The following is an 18,013-nucleotide window of genomic DNA, read 5'->3' as shown; positions in this document are numbered from 1 at the left end:
ACACCTGCGGGCCAGCAAGTGGATCCACGTGGAAATAAACGACGGCGGTGGAAAGTGACACACGCGGCGTTAACAATTAAGCAATTTGCTCTCAAGTGGCAAAAAATATGAGTGTTTACGAGAAAATTCTCTGATTAGAGGAAGAGGAATCGGCACCGAAGGCGATCGCCCTGCTCCCGCCGGGTTACCTGCTCGTGCTCCGCGCGCCGCCGCTCCTCCTCCCGCCGCATCTGCTCCTCGTAGTGCCGCCGCTGCTCCCGCTCCTGCTGCTTCCGCAGCTCCTTCTCCCGCCTCTGCTGCTGTGGGGGCAGGAGGCACAGGTCAGCACCCCCAACTCCTCTCCCCGGGATCTCAAAGTCCTTTTTTGTCACAGTTTTTGGGGAGCCACCTCGCCCGGTGACCCGCAGTGCTCCCGCCCGCCTGCCCGCGGAGATGCCCTGCCAGCAGGCAGGTCCGCTTGGGGTGGTAGAGGGGCTGTGGATCCCACCTCACACGCTCCGGTGCCCGGCACTGGCTACAGAGAACACACAGCATCCTCCTGGCCCGCACCGGACCATGCGGGCAACCCCATTTCTTCTCCCCCTTGCAGGTGAAGCCATGCGGGCAGTGCATGGTCCCGGTGCAGGTGCCTGACTGGTGGGTTAATCAGGCCCCGGACGCAGTGGGGGCTCACCCCAGGAGCTGCGCGAGCCCATCGTTTATGGGGAGCTCATACCTCAGCCCCAAACCCACCCGGGAGGATGAGGGAGGGCGCTGGGGGAGCTACTGCCTGCCGAGAGGGGAAGCACAGCCCTCTTAATGTTTGCTGAGACCAGAAGCTACCACAGAAGACCCCAAATCCACACGTTTTTGCTTTTCGAAACACAAAGTGAGCAGGGTGGAGGGGCTTCCCTTGCTGTCCTCAGGCCACCCCTGCCCTCCGCCTCCTGGGTCGCACCCCTGCTTGCTCCGCTCTGTAGCACCTATGCCAACAGCTACCCAAGGCATTTCGGGGTGATGATGACCTACAGCCCGCTGTGAGCCACCCAGGGCGGGCTGGGCACCCAGGTGACACCCACAGCCCCCACCCCTCCCGCTTTTAACCCGGCGTAACCCCTCCAGCTACCCAAACCACCCTGCTCTCCTGTCTTGGGGAGCAGGGGCTCGCAGCAAAGTGCTGCAATGCTCTGCCAGCGAGCAGGGGGCCGCAGGCTGCTCGGCCCCGCAGCCCCGCAGCCCGCGCATCGGCAGAGGGCACTCAAATGCCAATATTGGCTAGCGGGGCGCTGCGGCCTGCCCTAACTCCACCATGCGCTGGGTGCAGCAAGATGCATGCAGCGCTAACGGGGAGGCAACCTGCTGAGACATAAACCTGGCCCTTTTTTCTCCCTTTTCTTTCCCCTTTGGTTTTTTTTCCCGTTGCCGACACACAGCGGCTGAGCTGACGGCAGCGGTGAGGCAGGCACCGGAGGGGCTGGCAACACCGTCCGTTAGCTAAATCACATCCGTTAGCTAAATCACGTCCGTTAGCTGAATCACGTGGAGGGATGGAGCTGGCAGCTGACTACGGCGGCACTGCCCAAGGAGCTGGCTGAGCTAGCCAGAGACAAAGATGCATCCACTTTAAACTGCTGCTCTGCAGTAAACCTGCACTGTATACACAGATGGATTTGATATCTATATCTATCTATAGATAGATATCTATATAGATACCTTCTATATAGATATCTATCCCAATTATAGATATCTATCTGTAGAGATATTATATAGATATTATTATATAGATCTATCTCTATAATCGATATCTATCTAATACAATAGATCAATCTCTAATATATATATATTTATAATAGATAACTATCTAATAGATAAATATACTCTATTAGATAGCTATCTATTATAGGTGTTATAATTCTATCATATATCTATTCTATATTCTACTCTGTAGTCTATTATATATCCCCGTATCTCTCCCTAGAGATAGATAGATATCGGTATCTTTCTAGATAGATACCTATAAAGATATATCTATCTATAAATAGATAGATAGATATTTTAACAAACATTTAAAGACACCTCCACATTTCCACAGAGGGAGGAGCCATTGCCTGTCTTGCTGCTACCTCCTCATCCACAGGTGACATCCACAGCCACCCTGCACAGGGATTCTGCCTATTTCCTCGAGCTTAACGTTCGAGCTGCAGCACAGCTTTGGTGCCACCTATAGCCATCTTTATCAGTGCTGTTCCACTCGCCTCAGGGAAGGAAAATCACATCCAACCTGAAATAACCTGCCAGCTCCAGACTCCGGCATGTCCCACGCCAGACACAGTCACTTGCACTGCCCACGTAAGCCGGGGATGCATGTGTTACTCCGCGCGTACGCCTGTCCTCGCTGAGCGCAACGTGAACATAGGGCTGTTTGTAGTTTTTTGAACTCTATACTAGAAATTGCAGAGGAGACGCCAACGGGACGTGGTAACTCTGCAGCAGTAATGGTAATATATGGGATTTCTTGGCTTTGCCAGTGCTCCCTGACCTCCTTAGAAGAGTGCTGTTGGTGATGGTCACTGCTCCCGCGCACTCAGGAACATGGATCTTTTGGTTGAATACACGTTACCCTGAGCTTCCAATCCCAGTGTGTATCACTCTGGGTTTGGGGTGGGTTTTAGTGTTGTTTTTTTAGTTAAAATAGCACGCTGCTGAATAAAGCGCATAATGCTTGTGTAGGCTGGGTTTGGCTGGCAGGAGGCAAGGCCCTGAATGCCGCAGCTATTTCTTAACTAAAAATCACTCGATCGGTCTTTATTGCCAATCCGGCAGGCAAACAAAGCCAAACCCTCCAAGGAAGGAGACAAAAGCTTTTTTCCCAGGGAGGGAGCAGCACACCTCCCTCATTCCAGGGGACTGCCCACCCAGCGTCCCATTTCCACACCGAAAAGCCTATTTAACCCCAGGAGCTGGGAACTGAGCCCCCCCCCAGGAGCAGTTTTCTTTCAAAGCCAGGCCTGATGCTCTTCTGGATATTTAAAGGACCTCTGCACCCTGCCGCAGCCAGGCTCTTCAGGCTGAGGCTGGGAGTGGGATGAAATACATAAATTTACCGAGGCCAGGAGTACAGAGCTTCCCTCCAGCTCAACAGCGTTTTTGTCAGGTCACATTATAAGCAAGTCATTTGTCACGGTCGCATTACGAGCACCTTCAGCTAAACACTGCCCCGCCGTCTCAGCGGAGCAGGGCTGAATAGGCAGCGGCACAGCCTCCTGGCGCGCTCAGCTGCCTTCCCCATACGGCCCTGCTTCAGCAGCTGGAAAACATCTGGAGAGGACCTGGCACTGGGGAGGGGAGGACAAAGCCTCCAGCAATGCACCCATCTCCCCTCTACCTCTGCTCACGCGGTGCTGAGCAGCACCGGGGTGACGGGGACCCTGTTTAAAGTAAGGATTGAGCTCAGCAGGAAGCGGCGGAAAACTGCATGTGGAAAGGGCATGTAAAAAGAAAAAAAAAAAAAGGGAGAGATTCAAAGATCTCTCTTTATTTGCCTCTGTTTCTCCCTGTTTTCTGCCCTCCCTCTCCCACTGCGAATGCACACTTCCCACGTTTCTCTAAGCCTGAAACTACTGTGTGTATTTACACTATCCAGATCTATTATTCATGCAAAGCAAGAGCGCCAATTAATTAGGACTGCATTTATATAACTCTGCAGGTAAAGCTATATGTAGCTGCTTGTAAGCCAGAACGGGATCTTATTTGTGCTGCACTAGAAATGACAGGTTTTAAATATTGATGAGGGAAGACACACGAAGGCAAAACCTCTGGTGGGAAGGCCCTTGGAGGCCTGGCGTGAAACAAGGACTTCAAAGGAGCAAGCTCACTTGGCTAGATCAGACGCATTCAGGACTACGAGCGATCGGCAAACTGGAGCTGCCCCATGACCCCGGCGAGCTTGCAGAGGCACCGACCCTTGCAAGAAGAGGCTCCTGGAAACCTTGGTGGCTGCTGCTCCCAAACACGAGCGTGGTCCAGCAAAGAAGTGGAAGGGGAATTCCAAGTGACAAATGAAAACAAATATTCTAGGTGGCTGCGTTGCTGTGACAGGCTCATTTATCTGAGCCACCAGGGAAAGAGTGACTGGGGCTGGAACATCATCTTTCCTGACACACCAAGCACTGGAGCATGGAGAGGTGTTTCCCACTGGTAGAAAAACTGGGTCAGAACTTCCCACCATGGCAAATGGGGATCTGATACGCTCTGAACCATCGCAGGAGCTATTAGTCGGGATCATCATGAAGGGATGCTCCATGCAGGAAGAGGCTCATGCTCCAGAAACTATAAGTTCTACACGCTTTCTAACCAAAGAAAAACTAGAGAGACATAAGGCTTAGCACATACCTGTACTACAGGAGCTGCTGTAATGCAGCTCTCCTTGGAAATGGGTACAAGGACTGCTGCCAGGACCGGTGCAGTGCCCCCAGGTACCACATTACCGCGAGGAGGTTGTCATCTTAATGAAAATGTTCCTACAAGCTACATGACACCTGCATATGCAGAAGAAAATAACGACCACCATTTTAGCTAACCTAAGTTGATCTATGATTAATTGCTCAAATTTTTTTGCATTGCTTTATAAGAGCTTCCAGCAGACGGTCTTCTGCTGATTAACATATAAAGGAGCTGCAGCTATTTTTTATGCCCTGAACATCCAGCTCTGTAACTGCACTGAATGAAACCTCACATGCACACAGCAAGATGCTTAGATTTGCTTTCTACATTCCCTGTAAAGAGCTGACCTTTGTTTTATACCTAGAAAGGAAAAAATCCACAACATGGCAGGAAAATGAGCTTATGTAAACCCCTCCCTGACTACATCTGCCCACTGCTGCTAAGGGGTCTGCACAGAGATTTGTCTCACAGGATCCCTAATGCTCCTGACTGGGAGATGTGTTATTCCTACAGCTCAGCTGGAGTTTTGGTGGTTAAACTGGTGCAGCAAGGCTCATTCTGTGCCAGCAACAAATGGAGGATTTACTAGGGAACGATATATCTCATATATGTATATATAGGGAAAAACTAAAATATATTCAAGCCTATTCACCCTTCTGCATTACACAAATATTTTCCTCAGTGCTATTTGATGTATTGATCTTTAATTCTCTAATTTGGGGATTTTTTTGCAGTTAGTTCTGGTGCACATTTTGAATTCATGAGACCAACTTTCTGCACGAGGGAAAACAAAGCTGCAACTCTACTCCCATGACGGTCCAGGTTTCAAAGCCAGCTTGGAGATTTTTACTTCCACCGCAATTAAAGACAGCTGCAAACCTAAATCTTTCCGGCTGCCTGGAAGAAGATTCAGCCTTAAAGAAGGAAATTGGTCAGCTGTTGAAAAAGGAGACTCAAGTGTCCAACAGATGCAAGGAGGCACGCTAAGGATGGCAGCAGGTCTCGGGGGCAGCATGAAGTGCATCAGGAGACCACCAGCAGACTTCCTTACTTGACTTTTTTATATATGCATTTGGTGTCATTGCCGGAGCGACATTAGGAGTCGGTGGATTTCCCCAAAAAGGCCCTAAAATGAGAGGTACTTCGTGAGAGATTCAGAAATCCTGCTTTAGGAAGATCAAGATGAGAGAAAAAAGGGGATTCCTTCATTATGAGCTCTGCTGGGTGAGGGAACAGAAATGGTGGGAGCTCTATCCCTGGCAGTATTTAAAAACAAGAATGGAAAACCACAAGAAAACCTACTGAAGGTCTGCTCTGACAGAGGAATGGACCAGTTATCCCACTAAAAGCCTTTCTCCAGCTCTTTTGCTGTGCATCTCCAGTACAAATTAACTCCAGGCATTTCTGAGCTTGGCATTCTCCAAAGTCAATCCTTCTGGTGCTGCGCTGGGGCCCAGCCGATGTGCTTGCCCAGCCTGGCCACCTTCACGGCGTCTTACTATGAACCAGAGCTCTTTCTATAAACACAGTAATATGCCTGGCAGTACTAAACAGGCTGACTTAGAAGCCCCAAAAGCCACCAGCTCCAAGTGTTTATTTCTCCCGATGCGCTATCGGGTTTTAAAGGTCAACTTTATTTCGAAAACACAGTAATCTGAGTCTTCCACTGGTCTCTCCTCCCAGAGATCTGCTGCTATGGTGCTGCCCTCTGGGAGGCACACCCCATCTTAGTCAGACCATAAAGAAGCATGGAAGAAACCATGTGCCCATTAACCAAAATAAATCCAGAGCCAAGAGTCAATAACTGAAGTTAGGGCAAAGCTAGTGTAAGAAAACGCAGAGAGGCCAAAAGGCAAAGCCTGGCTGCTGCCGAAGGCTTTGGGTGCTGTTGTGATGGCTAGGAGAGCTGGAACAGCGTTGTTCTCTGGAGCAAAACTGCAGCGACATAGATGGAGCGTGCTGGGTGCCTCCGGGCAGCAGTATCAAACTCGGCACAGTCCTGACAGCCACTGTTTGGTTCCTGTCTGGCCATCAATGCTTCCTGCCCCAAAATACATGGGAAGAACATAAAAAAAACCCCATATCCTCCACTGGCTGGCTGTGCTAGAAACAGCGGGACAGCCTGAGGGTACAAACCCCTTCCCATTTCCCCGGGGAGAGGCAGCATCCCTCCCCAGGGCAGGTGCTGGGGCTTGTCTATGAGCAGGAAGCTCAAGGGGAGGAGGATGCTCAAAGCTGCTTGTGCGGCTCCTCTATCCCACTCCCTGCAGGAGCGACAACTTTCTGTTTGCTAATCTCCACCTCTACTATTTTTCTGTTTTTCCTACGGCAGACACACGATGTCTTGTAGCTGGCAAAGCCGCAGCCGGCCGCGCTGGGGAGCGACCCTCCTAACTGCTGCCACAACCCACCGCCTTTGCAACAGAAGGTCTGTACCTCTTCAAGGACTCCTGCACTAATCCTCACCATAGCAACTCAGCTATGTTTCTTGCTCACCACATAAATGGTGTCTAATAGAGAGGAGAGCTCATTTTCTCTGTGGCTGGAGATGCAGGTGAGGTTAAACCTGCCTCGACAGACCCGAGAAGACGGGGACCTGAGAAGGTGCTGGGGCCATCGCAGCCACCAGCGCGCGCAGCTGCCCGCCCTGCCCTAATCCTGGCTGAGCCCACGGGCTGATCACTCCGGTGGCCCCATGCCGGGGCGGGCAGAGGATGCCCCTCGGCTACAGTCCCACTGTCTTTCCCCACTTCTCCGACATGGCAGGAGCATGAAGACGCCTCTTCGCCGGCTTTGCCCCAGCAGATTTCTCCCTTTCCATTTAGGTCTGAAAATTGTAAGGCAGCTGGGAAGAAGGCAATGGATGAAGAGCCCAGGGGGGCTGTTAGAGCCACCAGAAACAGAGGCATTGATTTTAAATCCTGGCTGTGGTGGCATTAGCTTTTAATGACACGGGGGAAAGGACGGGGGGACCAGCAGAGCCCGGGGGGGCTGCGCACAGCTGGGCCCCGCAAGGCAGTGCCTCCGTAGCTCAGGACAGAGCTTGCCAGCTTAGCAAGGGGATTAGTCCTCCATTCAAAACCTGCCTGGGAAGTGGCAAAGAGAGAGAACGATTTTCTTCTATGTGAAGAGAACGTATTAATACAGCAGCAAGCATTGTATTCATTACAGGATTGCAGCTAATCTGGTGTCTGCTTTTATTCTGCTGTTGTTCTGCTCCTGTACCGCTTGCAGCAAGCGGGCTGGGACAAAGGCAGAGCCAGGCTTCCTTACGACAGTCCTCAGATCTATTGGGGCAGGGGATTTTGGGGTGCGTCTACATGCCAACCCCGTCCTCTCTCAAAGCAGTTCGCCAGCTTTGGGAAGGGTGCAGGACGCAAGCAAAGCCTGACCTACATTGTATTGAACGCGCGACGCTCTGCGCTCTGACAACGCGACAGACCTACATATTTACCAGACTGAAAAAATGCTTTGCCTGGGATCTGCCCGTGTTGGTTTTTGCCCCGGAGGGATTCAGAGGACCACCTCGAAGAGGGGCCTTACCATCATCATCATCACCACCAGCTGCCTGAAATTCCTTCCCCGTCTGCACCCCTGGCCTGGGGGCATTACCCAGCACACAAAGAGCCAGGTTAAATGCAAGAGACACTCTGCCTTGTGCAAATTAAGGGGGTGGCTGCTGTAATGGCCCATTTACAGCAAGTCCTTTTTTCAGACATATCAGTGACCTTTTCAAAAAGCTACTTCAATTACCCTTAAGGTATGAACCCTTCCATGAGACAACTGGGATGAGTTCAGTGCGAGGCAACGGGTTTCTTTGTGCAAAACCACATCAAAACCCCCAAAATAGGAGAAACCCCTCCTTATTCTTTGGTGGACTTCTGCAATCCAGGAACTGAGAGCTAAACCAAAAGCGAGCGCTTCATACAGAGAATGCAGCCGGGCTGTGCAACTCACGGACACCCAAAGTCACTCGGTCAAATCCTGCAGCTGGATTTTAAATGGGGTGGATAATTTTATGACCGATCGCATTTGTAGCTGGTATGTTAAGACAAGGGTAATGAAATCTTATGCTTCGGGGCACATATGGATCATTGCACAAGTCAGGCAGGCATCTGCCCCTCCCCTGCAAGAGAAATTGTAATTGGCAGGGACTGGAAGGATTAAAGTTGAAATTGGGGATTAAAGGGGACACAAGTGGCACATGGATCTGGGGAAAGGGCAAATGGAGCTATTCAGCGTCTTCTCAACTGTAACAGTCCACAGCAGCAAATAACAATAATGAACTTGACAGATGCCTGGACCAGTTCAGAGTTTTGCCCACCTCAACTGAATACAGCTATCACCCCAATAATGGGCTAACTCTGCTCAGTAGTTCCAGGGATCCTTTTAAGTTTGGTATTTCAAGGGTTTATTTATAGCAAACCAGCTCTATTACCTTCACAAGAGTTGGCAACACTTACTGTGGTGAGGAGAGTGGCTGGAGGCTGGTATGCAAAAAGCATGAGCGGGGAGTTTGTCCAGTGTAACAAAACATTCGGGGTTACCGACTAGAGAGTTTAGGATGTGATCTTCTTAAACCAGGCTGAGAACAGTCACTTGGGACCTGCTACCAGGAATCCCGCTGTTCCGCCCAAATCCAGCCTTTGCCAGCCCATTGCTCGGCTCTGGCCAGTTACCTCCTCCAGTCTTCGCCTCTGCTCCTTCTGCTCCTCGATCCGCTTCTGCCGCTCAGCCAGCAACTGCCGCTTGTGCTCCTCGTTCTCCCGCTGCTGCTGCTCCAGCTGCTGCCGGCGCAACGCCTCCGACCTCTCCTTGTTCGCCAGCTGCAGCCTCAAGAAATCCCGTCTCAGCGTCGACTCCCCGGGCAGGTTTAGGATGGAGCTGCGCAGGAGAAAAGCATCAGAGAAGATCCCCTCCCCGCATCCTTAGACCTCTTGCCAGGGGAAGTTCTGCGTGATTTTCCGCCGTGGCTCCTCTCCCCTTTATCCCAACAGCATCCCAACACCTGACAGAGCTTGGGCAGCAGCGGATGGAGGGATGGGGGGACCACAAACGTTGAGGCAGGGCAGCAGACACAGCACTCTGTTCACAGCTCACCAGCAATTTATTTGCTAAAGGTTTCCTTTACATTAAGTTTCTAACCAAAGCCTCTTCTGCTGCAGTGGCACACACTATATTTAGCTGTTCACAAAGCACATTTAGCATGAATCATTGCCAGCTATTAAAATACTACATTATCTCAGTGAAATAATGGAATAACCTGATACTAATTACAATGGCTCTGAAAAATGTCACCAAAGAAAGTTCCAGCGTACCGCGCTTGCAGCAGCACCAGGGAGGTTTCATGGTGAAAAGTTACATGGAAATAGGGAGTTACACTTGGATGTAAGGAACCGCGTTTTAAAGAGTCTTCTTGAATTACACCTCACATTTTTTCCCCATCTAAATACCCACATTCCCATGACAGCACCACACTGCGCTGCAGATCCCACAGGCAATGGGGTACCCGGCTCTTCCCCAGCTTTCGGCCAGGTGACCTGTAGCATCAGTTTATACCCACGCACCATCTAGCAGGGGGAATATACTCTGTTCTGCCAGGGAACTGGACTGAGTGCTCAAACTGCCCTTTTTCCATCTCTAGTTCATACCAGCCTGTAATCCAAGCCACTTTTACAGAGAGTTAAAGAGATGTAAGGGCAGAAATGAAATGCTGATTCTTACCTGGGCTCTCCAGAGTCATTTTCCTCCTCCTCCTCCTCACTTCCACTGTACTCGTACTCTGTCTCATCTAGGAACAGAATTGCTCATCAGTGCCCTTTGCTGGACTCATTTGTTTTTCCAGCGGTTGAAAACCCCAGAGCTCTGAAGGTGGAACAGACAACTGTCTTTTTCTCGCATGACAAAGAATAAGCAGCATTATTTCTCTCCAGTTTCTGTTTTTACGGGGGGCTGCAAGGCCAGGGAAGCAATGGGCGGTCTCCCTGGGTGCTGGCACCTCGCACGCCCGTGCTGGCTGGGAAGAGGGCTGCAATCCCAGCCGGAGCGCTGCGGGCAGCACCAGCACAGCGGGCAACGGCCCCAACAACCAAAGACACTCGATGTAAAGATGGAGGATGTCCATAAAATAAGAATTTATCCCCATATGACAGTGAGTGACCCTCTTCTTCAGGAAGGTTCTTCAAAGGGACATGCACCACAAGCTATTGAAGCCACAGGCACTGGAAGGTGGGATTTAACTATGGCTCTGAAGGCACCAACTCCTCTCTCTCTAAGCATATGCTCTTCCTATGCAAATCCATGTGTTTTCCAGGCAATGAAGACATCTACATAAAAGCCCAACTGCAATGTTGTGCTATATACTGTGATTTCTATTGGGATATCATCTTTATCGGATGAAGGGAATGATAGTAAAAGAAAGGCTTGCATTTATCCAATTACTCTCCATCTCTAGGGTCCAACCTTCATCTGCCAGACTAAACACATTTAATACTTCACTGGGATGCCATTTTATTGTTTTGATTGTAGTGAAATCTATTACAAGGGGCTGGAAGGTACGCATGAAAAATTAATACCGCTACCAATAAGAAGAGAAATAGTGACATATTAATTTGCTGGATTCTACAAATGAGCTTCCAAATTAAAATTTGGTTCACAAGCAGCTGAATACTTTAACAACTTTCTTCAGCTATATGATCTTCCTTTCAAAGGACTTTGATAGGGCCTGGAGAGTTCACTGAAAACATTCAGTTTAATAGGTTATTCCTAGTCAACGGAATTGCTTTGGGGCAAGGGTCTTATCTAGATGTTCGTTTGCACGACTCTGCTCATCGCTGGTGCAGCATGAATGTCACGCAGATCAACAGACTTGGCGTGAAATATGTGAGCTGGGAAAAATTCAGCTTAGCAGCTTCTCTCTCCCACACGCCAGTATGTATATATGCAGACATAAATTTTATACACACATTTTAATGAATCAAAGCTTAAATGTTCCATGTGGAAATTACCACTTGGACAAAAGAGACACCGCTTTTCACCAGGAAAAAAAAAAGGTTTAAAAACACTGCTTAGCTCTGATGACAATCACCTGTAGGCTTTGTATAAACACCGATTGTTTTGTTACGGATATTTATTTTTGTTTCAGTGACTGAGAGGAATGAAATCAAACAAAATAATCTGACCTCAAAACCACACGAAGTGTGGTCACACGGAAGGACCACACTAATTTAACTCAAACTGTTTGCGAACAGACTTAGCCATCTGAATAAGGCAAACTGGTACTGAGACCACGAGCAACCCAGTCCTCTTTGCCTTCCCTTCTTCTACCCATATGTCTCGCCCACACGGATGCGCCTTCGTCTACCCCAGGGATCTCCAAACACATGGCAGAGGTCAAGGATTGCCCGGAACGCTGCTTCTGTTCTAACCTTTCTCGCTTCTCCACTAACCTTTCTCGCCTCGCTTCTTTTTAGTCCTGTCGATGTGGTCCTTGAGCTGGATGCGGACCTGCCTTTCGTTGGGCTGGTCTCGGATGAAGGGGTGCTTCATCAGCTGCTCCGTGGTTGGTCTCTGGCTGTGGTTCTTCACTAGGCAGCTCTCAATGAAGGACTGAAACTTTTTAGACCTGGCCAAAGACAGAAAAGGAAGGTACAGAAAAAACAGGTAACTATATCGATTCTCGTATTAGAAAGTGAGAAACCTGCGGGTATTTGAGAAGATCATTTGGCCGCTACACAGTTCTTTCCAAGAGGATTCCCATGACTTCTCTGTTGGTGCTTAGCACCGTCTCAAAGCAGCACCACCACATGTGCCCTCTATCACTTTCTCCTCTCCTACACTTCCCATGCATGCTCCTACCTATGCCTTCCTGGCACAACTACAAGAAACCTGCTGAGTCTGGAGGAAGTTGGGAACCATCAGTATGACCGGGAAATCACCAAAGCCAGATGTCATCAGTGGCAACCAAGAAAATGCAAGGAAGTGTTCCTCCTCCCTTCCCCTTACCCTGTGAAAGTGCAGGTAGAAATGAGAGACAACACATACAGATATAAAAGCAGTTCCTTAATGGAGCGTTTCTCATTTTGTGGCCCTGGGCGGTGTTTCAAGAGATGTAATTTTCTGAAGATGAGTGGGACAAGCTAGGTTGATTGGTTTTTCTAGATTTAACCACCCAACGTTACACAACTTGTTAAAGCTCAGTCACCCTCTGGGTGATGCTCACTGCCTACCGCCCTTCCCTGCTCTCACAGGGAGACCCAGCAGCACTACTGACCCACCAGGTCCCGGGGGCCACCATGTCCCTGTCCCCCTGATCACGGACCCAGGCGAATGGGACATGCTCTTTGGGCTGCACGGCTTGGGCAGAGGTGGGAACACGGCTGCGGGTGGCAGAGCCCAGCCCCTCCTCACAGCCTGCCTTTCTGCGAACAGTTAAATTCAATCTCAACTAAACCAATTTCAGCCAAATCTTTAATAAACAAATTTCTCTTAGTCTCATGTGTTGCATATCAAAAGTTCTCCTAGAACTAATTTCACCACGTTATAAACCCAAGAGAAAAGGGATTTACAAGAAAGATGTTGACAGGCCACTATACTCTATGTTGCTTTAGCAAACAGGAAAATGAGTGTAAATTAATGTCAGAAGCCAACAGATACTACAGAATTGCATTAGAAGTAAAACAATAAGCTTTCAGGGATTTTACTTTTAAGCTGTCAGACTAAAAGTGATTTATCTTTTAAGTGCTAATCCATACAAATTGAGATGCAAAAATAAAATACACTACTGGATCCAATTAAATCCTCCCTCCAGCTTTATTAACAAGCAAATCTTCCTTCCCCACCTTGCCTCAAGAAACCCCGTGTCTCAGTGTATTCCAGAAGGGACAATCCACGTGATGCGCCAAAAAAATCTGCTGCTAAAATATGATTCTCCCCTGTTGGTGTGAAGCTGGAGAGACTCCGGTCCTGGATGCGTGGTCCAGGGCACCCGCAAATACGGTCGAGGTGAAGTAGCTAAAAAGTTGTCCTCCAGTAAGCGATGGGTTTGCCCATCTCTTGGGGATGGGGTCCCAGTGCCCTGCGATGCCCTAAGACACCTTTGCATCAGCTGAGCAGCTACGGACAGGAACCAGCTCACGCCTCTGGTTTTCCTGAAATTTTCCTCTCCAAAAAAGCAAGCCTGTCCACTGGCAGAGTTCAGCCCTCACCAGGGCTGGAGCAGAAGACGAGGGCTTTCTCCCTGGCTCTGATCCAGGAGGACTTCGTCACGCATCTCATCCCCTCCCCAGGTCAGCCCACCTTCATGAACCACGTGCTCCTCCAGCTCCCAGGGTTTGCAAAGCTTAAATAAATGTTTGCAAATTCTTTGCAGCTGCTTGGATGAAAAGTGCCATCACAGTGCAAATATCTCCTCATTAACAAAGAGGTTTTGTCATCTCTTATAAGGCAGGGCCAGGGAGTGTTTATGGCAACAACATCGCTATAGTTCAAATTTATTTTACCTGTGAAATATGGGAAGAAGAAAATAAAGCTTCACTGCTGGCTGGCTTCAATTGGGAAAGAAAATTGTACCAAAGACTCTTTAATTTCAGAGGAACACAGCACTATTTTAAAAGTGAGTTCAAGGATTTAGTAGGCAACAGAAGTATTTTCCTCTCTGGGGTTTTCGATTCAGGGCAGCTCCCGTGCTTGCCTTCCCTCTCAGCTTTCCCTGACTTACCCTCAAAAGTGCTGGAGTCACTTGGCTATTTCTTTCACGTAAGGAAAAAGACGGTCTGCCCACTTGGTGTACTTTCGCGTCTTGCTGCACACAGAAGCAAGGATGAACTCAAGATTCAAGTTGAACCTTTCTTCGTTTTGCTTTTCTCTTGTAATCTGTGCTTGTGGAAACCACTGGCTGCCAGAGATCACTGTGAAAGCTTGGTCAAACAGCTCCGGTCTTCTTGGGTCAGGCTTGCAGAGCTCCAGGACCCATTCTAGCCGGGCCCAAAACCTCCAGCTGAGAAATGAGCCGAGGACAGCAGGTTTGCCCAGTGTCCCACCGAAAATGCTGAAAAAAATTGCTCTTAAGGAATCAGTGGAGTCGTACTAGCTTAGAGCTTCACCTGGGTCCTTTGGAGTTTCTCATTGCAATGAGAGTTTGGAAGATGGATATAGGTTTTGAGCTGCCCGGGGTACGTGTGTCCCAGCTCTGCTGGAGACCGGGGATCCCTGCTTGCCCACGGAGGGGTAGCAGAGGCCAGGTGAGCACCACGCTCCCCTGGAGGGCTTCAAAGCTGGAGTTTCATTAAACTATGACTTCCAAAGCAAGGCCTCTCTCAAAGGAGCCAGGATCCCATCCCCGGGAGGGCAGCCCTGCACAGACCAGCCACCCTGGGCAGACACCACCACGGTCCACCACCACGAGATGTGCAAACCTGAGACGGCCACCGGCCATGCGAGGGGAAGGTGGTGCCAAGCAATACCCCGGCTTGCATAAAGCACATCCCGGTATCTCGCAGCAGGGCTAAAATACAGCTTCCACCCCAGCTCAGTATTTACCTTAAGGAGATGGGGAGATGTTCTGCTCAAAACCTGCTTTCGTCAGCTCCCCTCTGCCTGGAGGATGAGGAAGGCTTTGCTGAATAAACAGCACTTTTGTATGAAAAAGAAACTCTAAAGCCTTACAATCCATTTTGTGCTGTAGCAGTGAGGATAATGAAGTAGGAGACTGGTGATCTGGCAGAAAACAAGTGTATAAACTATTTTCTCAGCTGACTAATGGTATCCTCAAAAGGCCGTGCAAGGAGAGTGAGCATCTTCGACACTCTCTGCAGAGCCAGATGGGAAAGGTCCCTCTCCTCCTGGTTTTGCACTGGAGCAGCTGATCATCGGGCTGACAAAATTAAGACGCCTCCTGTCAAAGCCTGGGTGAGTTTTAGGGGGCTGGACCTAAAACCCCAACACCATGCATTCGATGCAGAGGACTCCAAGCCCCTCTCGCTCCTCTCCCAGCAACAAAATACCTGCTGCTTTGGCACAAAGTGTTTTCAATACCTAGCAACTACTCTCTCCTTTTTTTGTGTGTCTTCAACAAGGTAATAAGCATCATTTCAAGAAACGAGGCAAAACCTCCCTCCGTGAGCTCAGCCTATCTAGGACCAAGGGGCAGTGCTGTTTCTCTGACATCTGGTAGATCTTTCGTGACCAAACCACTGTTGAACCTGTGGCAAGCAAACAGCATGAACCAAAGACGGGTGTTTTTAAGGACTCCAGCTCCATCGGTACGGAACACACAGTAACAAAACAACATCTGCTGGGCTTCAAGAATATTTTTCCTACGGGTTTTTATTGGCATGCCCTGCTTTTTTTTCAAAACAGTGATGTATTTTTTCCTGCAAAATTTTAAAATAAAGCCCAAACTAAGTACAAATCTCCACATTCCTGGGCCTTCAAGATAAACTATCCTTTTTTTTGGCATGGATACATGTTTCCACTTGAAAACGGAACCTGCCTGGAAAGAAACTGGAGCCAAGCGAAGTGTCATCTGGCTTCAGGCTGCACGAACTGCCTTGGAAAAGCCGACTCTGTGCTGTGAAATGGCAGCATTAGAGAGCGTTCCCCTCTCTGCCTACCTAGGAAGCCTTCCATCCCACGGTGCACGACTCCTTCGGACCAAACTGCCTCTCCATAGGCGATCAAGACCCCAACCTGCACTTAACCAGAGTGATGCTGGAGACTGTCACTGACCCCCAAAGCTATATAAATGCAAACACCAAATCCCCAGCACACCCAGGCTGCAGAAACAAGTTGCTCCAGAGACATTTTTACAACCGTTGAAGATTGAGAAAGAGACTCACCACTTCTTTGATTTCAACCTCGGGGCCGGGTTGCGGGGGATGAGGAAGAGGGCTCTCATGGGATGCATGTCACAGAGAGCTGCAATGTGCAAGAAGAGGCATTAAACATGGCACGGCGTCTTGCAGAACCCCCAGCGTTTCCTAAAGAGAGGCTACACGCCCAACCGGGGAGACCCAAGTCTCCTCTGAAGCTACAAGACCTGCAGAGCAGGAGGATTTGCGACGACAACCCCCTGCAGACCCTGGCCCGGCAGCAGCCTGGAGCTCAGATGAGAGCCGACGTCCCCAGCCAAGAGTCATGCGTGTCCCCAGCACCGCTGGGCTCCGGCAGCTGCGCGTCCCCAGCACCCTGCCAGGTGCTGACAGTAACGGGCTCAGAGCACGGTACAGCTGCACCACGTGCCACTATGCTCTGCTTTATTTACTTCCATTTACCAGCAAGGATGGTCCCAGGATAACACTGAAAAACCACGGCAGACGTACCAGCTAAACCCGGCACGCCGCTATCTGTGTCACTGCGGAAGTCAGCAAAACACCAGCGCTGAGGGGCAGTGTTTTACCTGCTTCCAGTCCTCCACCTCTTCTTCGTAGGTATTTTATTTGAGGAAACTGAGTCCCAGAGTGCTTAAGTGGTGTGATGGAGTCACACAGGGTCATGTGCCTTTGCTCACTGCCCATCCTGTCCCCTGGGCCACGCTGCCCTGGCAGCTTTCTCCCCATGGACTTGGTAAGCTCCATCTCAGCAAGCCCAGGTTGCTTGGGAAAACCTTTGCGTGGTATTTCTTGCACAGAACCAAGCGCCGGCTGGTGCTCAGCAAACCCCAGCACATTACAACCCAGGGTTAATTAAAGCAGAGCAATGCATCTACTCACGGGGAGCGCCTTCCGCCATCTCGATGGCTGTTATCCCCAAAGACCACAAGTCGCTCTGTAAAAGAAAGCACAGGGACGTACGTGATGCAGTGGAGCATCGTCACAGCGGCAGGCACCAGGCGAGGGGGGAAGCGCAGCTCTCCTCAGCCCGGGGGGCTCAGCCCTGTGAGCCAGGTCTCCGTGTCCTCTGCAACCCCCTGACCCACACCTTGGGAGCTTGTCTCATCCTCCTGCCATGTGTTGGGGCTTTAGAGGAAGCTCCCAACCCTGCTGTTTATCCCAAGATTTATTTTAAATCTTTCAAGGTGTTTTCGGTATGGGGAACGGCCACCTCGCTGGGGCACCGCTCCCAGCAGCCGTGGTGAGGACACTGGCTGGGGAGATGCTGTTGACCTGAAGGTCCCCTCGTGGGGGCATCTTAACGAGCCCTGTGCACTAACAAACGAACCCCCGGCTCCTGCATGAGCTGGTGCCAAACTACTCCCCGGCTTCACGGCTGGGGTAAGCAGCAAACCTGGCTGCCGGCTCCCTGCTTAAAGCTGGGTGATACATCCGTGGATTTGATACAGCTTCACAGAAAACAGGCTGCCTGGAATAGATTAAAAACATGAAGTATCTTGAGATACCTCAGGAGGCTCTTGTATTATTAAATTAATTAAATGGAAGCCTGAAAAGGGGTGTTTCCCAGTGGAAGGAGAGACGGACACTTTCATTTACCCTGTTCCCAAGCCCTGCTCAGCCCACGTGGTTGGTTGAGTCTCCTGAATGATCAGAGCACAGAGTATGCACCTATTTGGAAAACTCTTTGATTTCATACTTGTAACACTCTTCCTTCCATTTGCTCCCTTGCAAACAGGGACATCTGTAGCCCCCGCTCCCTG

At 49.9% G+C, this 18,013-nt stretch overlaps 1 protein-coding gene across 2 annotated transcripts in view; it reads right to left on the bottom strand.

Moving 5' to 3' along the window:
• The window catches only part of TNIK (TRAF2 and NCK interacting kinase), a 166,246-nt gene that overhangs the window by 39,530 nt on the left and 108,703 nt on the right, over nt 1–18,013 (bottom strand). For both annotated transcript variants that reach the window (XM_059822433.1, XM_059822432.1), the window contains exons 8-13: nt 17,133–17,187; nt 16,260–16,338; nt 11,871–12,046; nt 10,147–10,213; nt 9,102–9,306; nt 189–299 (exon numbers count right to left, since the gene is read on the bottom strand). In XM_059822433.1, coding sequence (XP_059678416.1) covers nt 189–299; nt 9,102–9,306; nt 10,147–10,213; nt 11,871–12,046; nt 16,260–16,338; nt 17,133–17,187 — 693 coding nt within the window. The remainder of the gene's footprint in view (nt 1–188; nt 300–9,101; nt 9,307–10,146; nt 10,214–11,870; nt 12,047–16,259; nt 16,339–17,132; nt 17,188–18,013) is intronic.

The sequence above is a fragment of the Gavia stellata genome, chromosome 11, assembly GCF_030936135.1.
Source record: "Gavia stellata isolate bGavSte3 chromosome 11, bGavSte3.hap2, whole genome shotgun sequence".
Lineage (NCBI taxonomy): Eukaryota > Metazoa > Chordata > Aves > Gaviiformes > Gaviidae > Gavia > Gavia stellata.
This window is presented reverse-complemented; position numbering and strand designations above follow the sequence as displayed.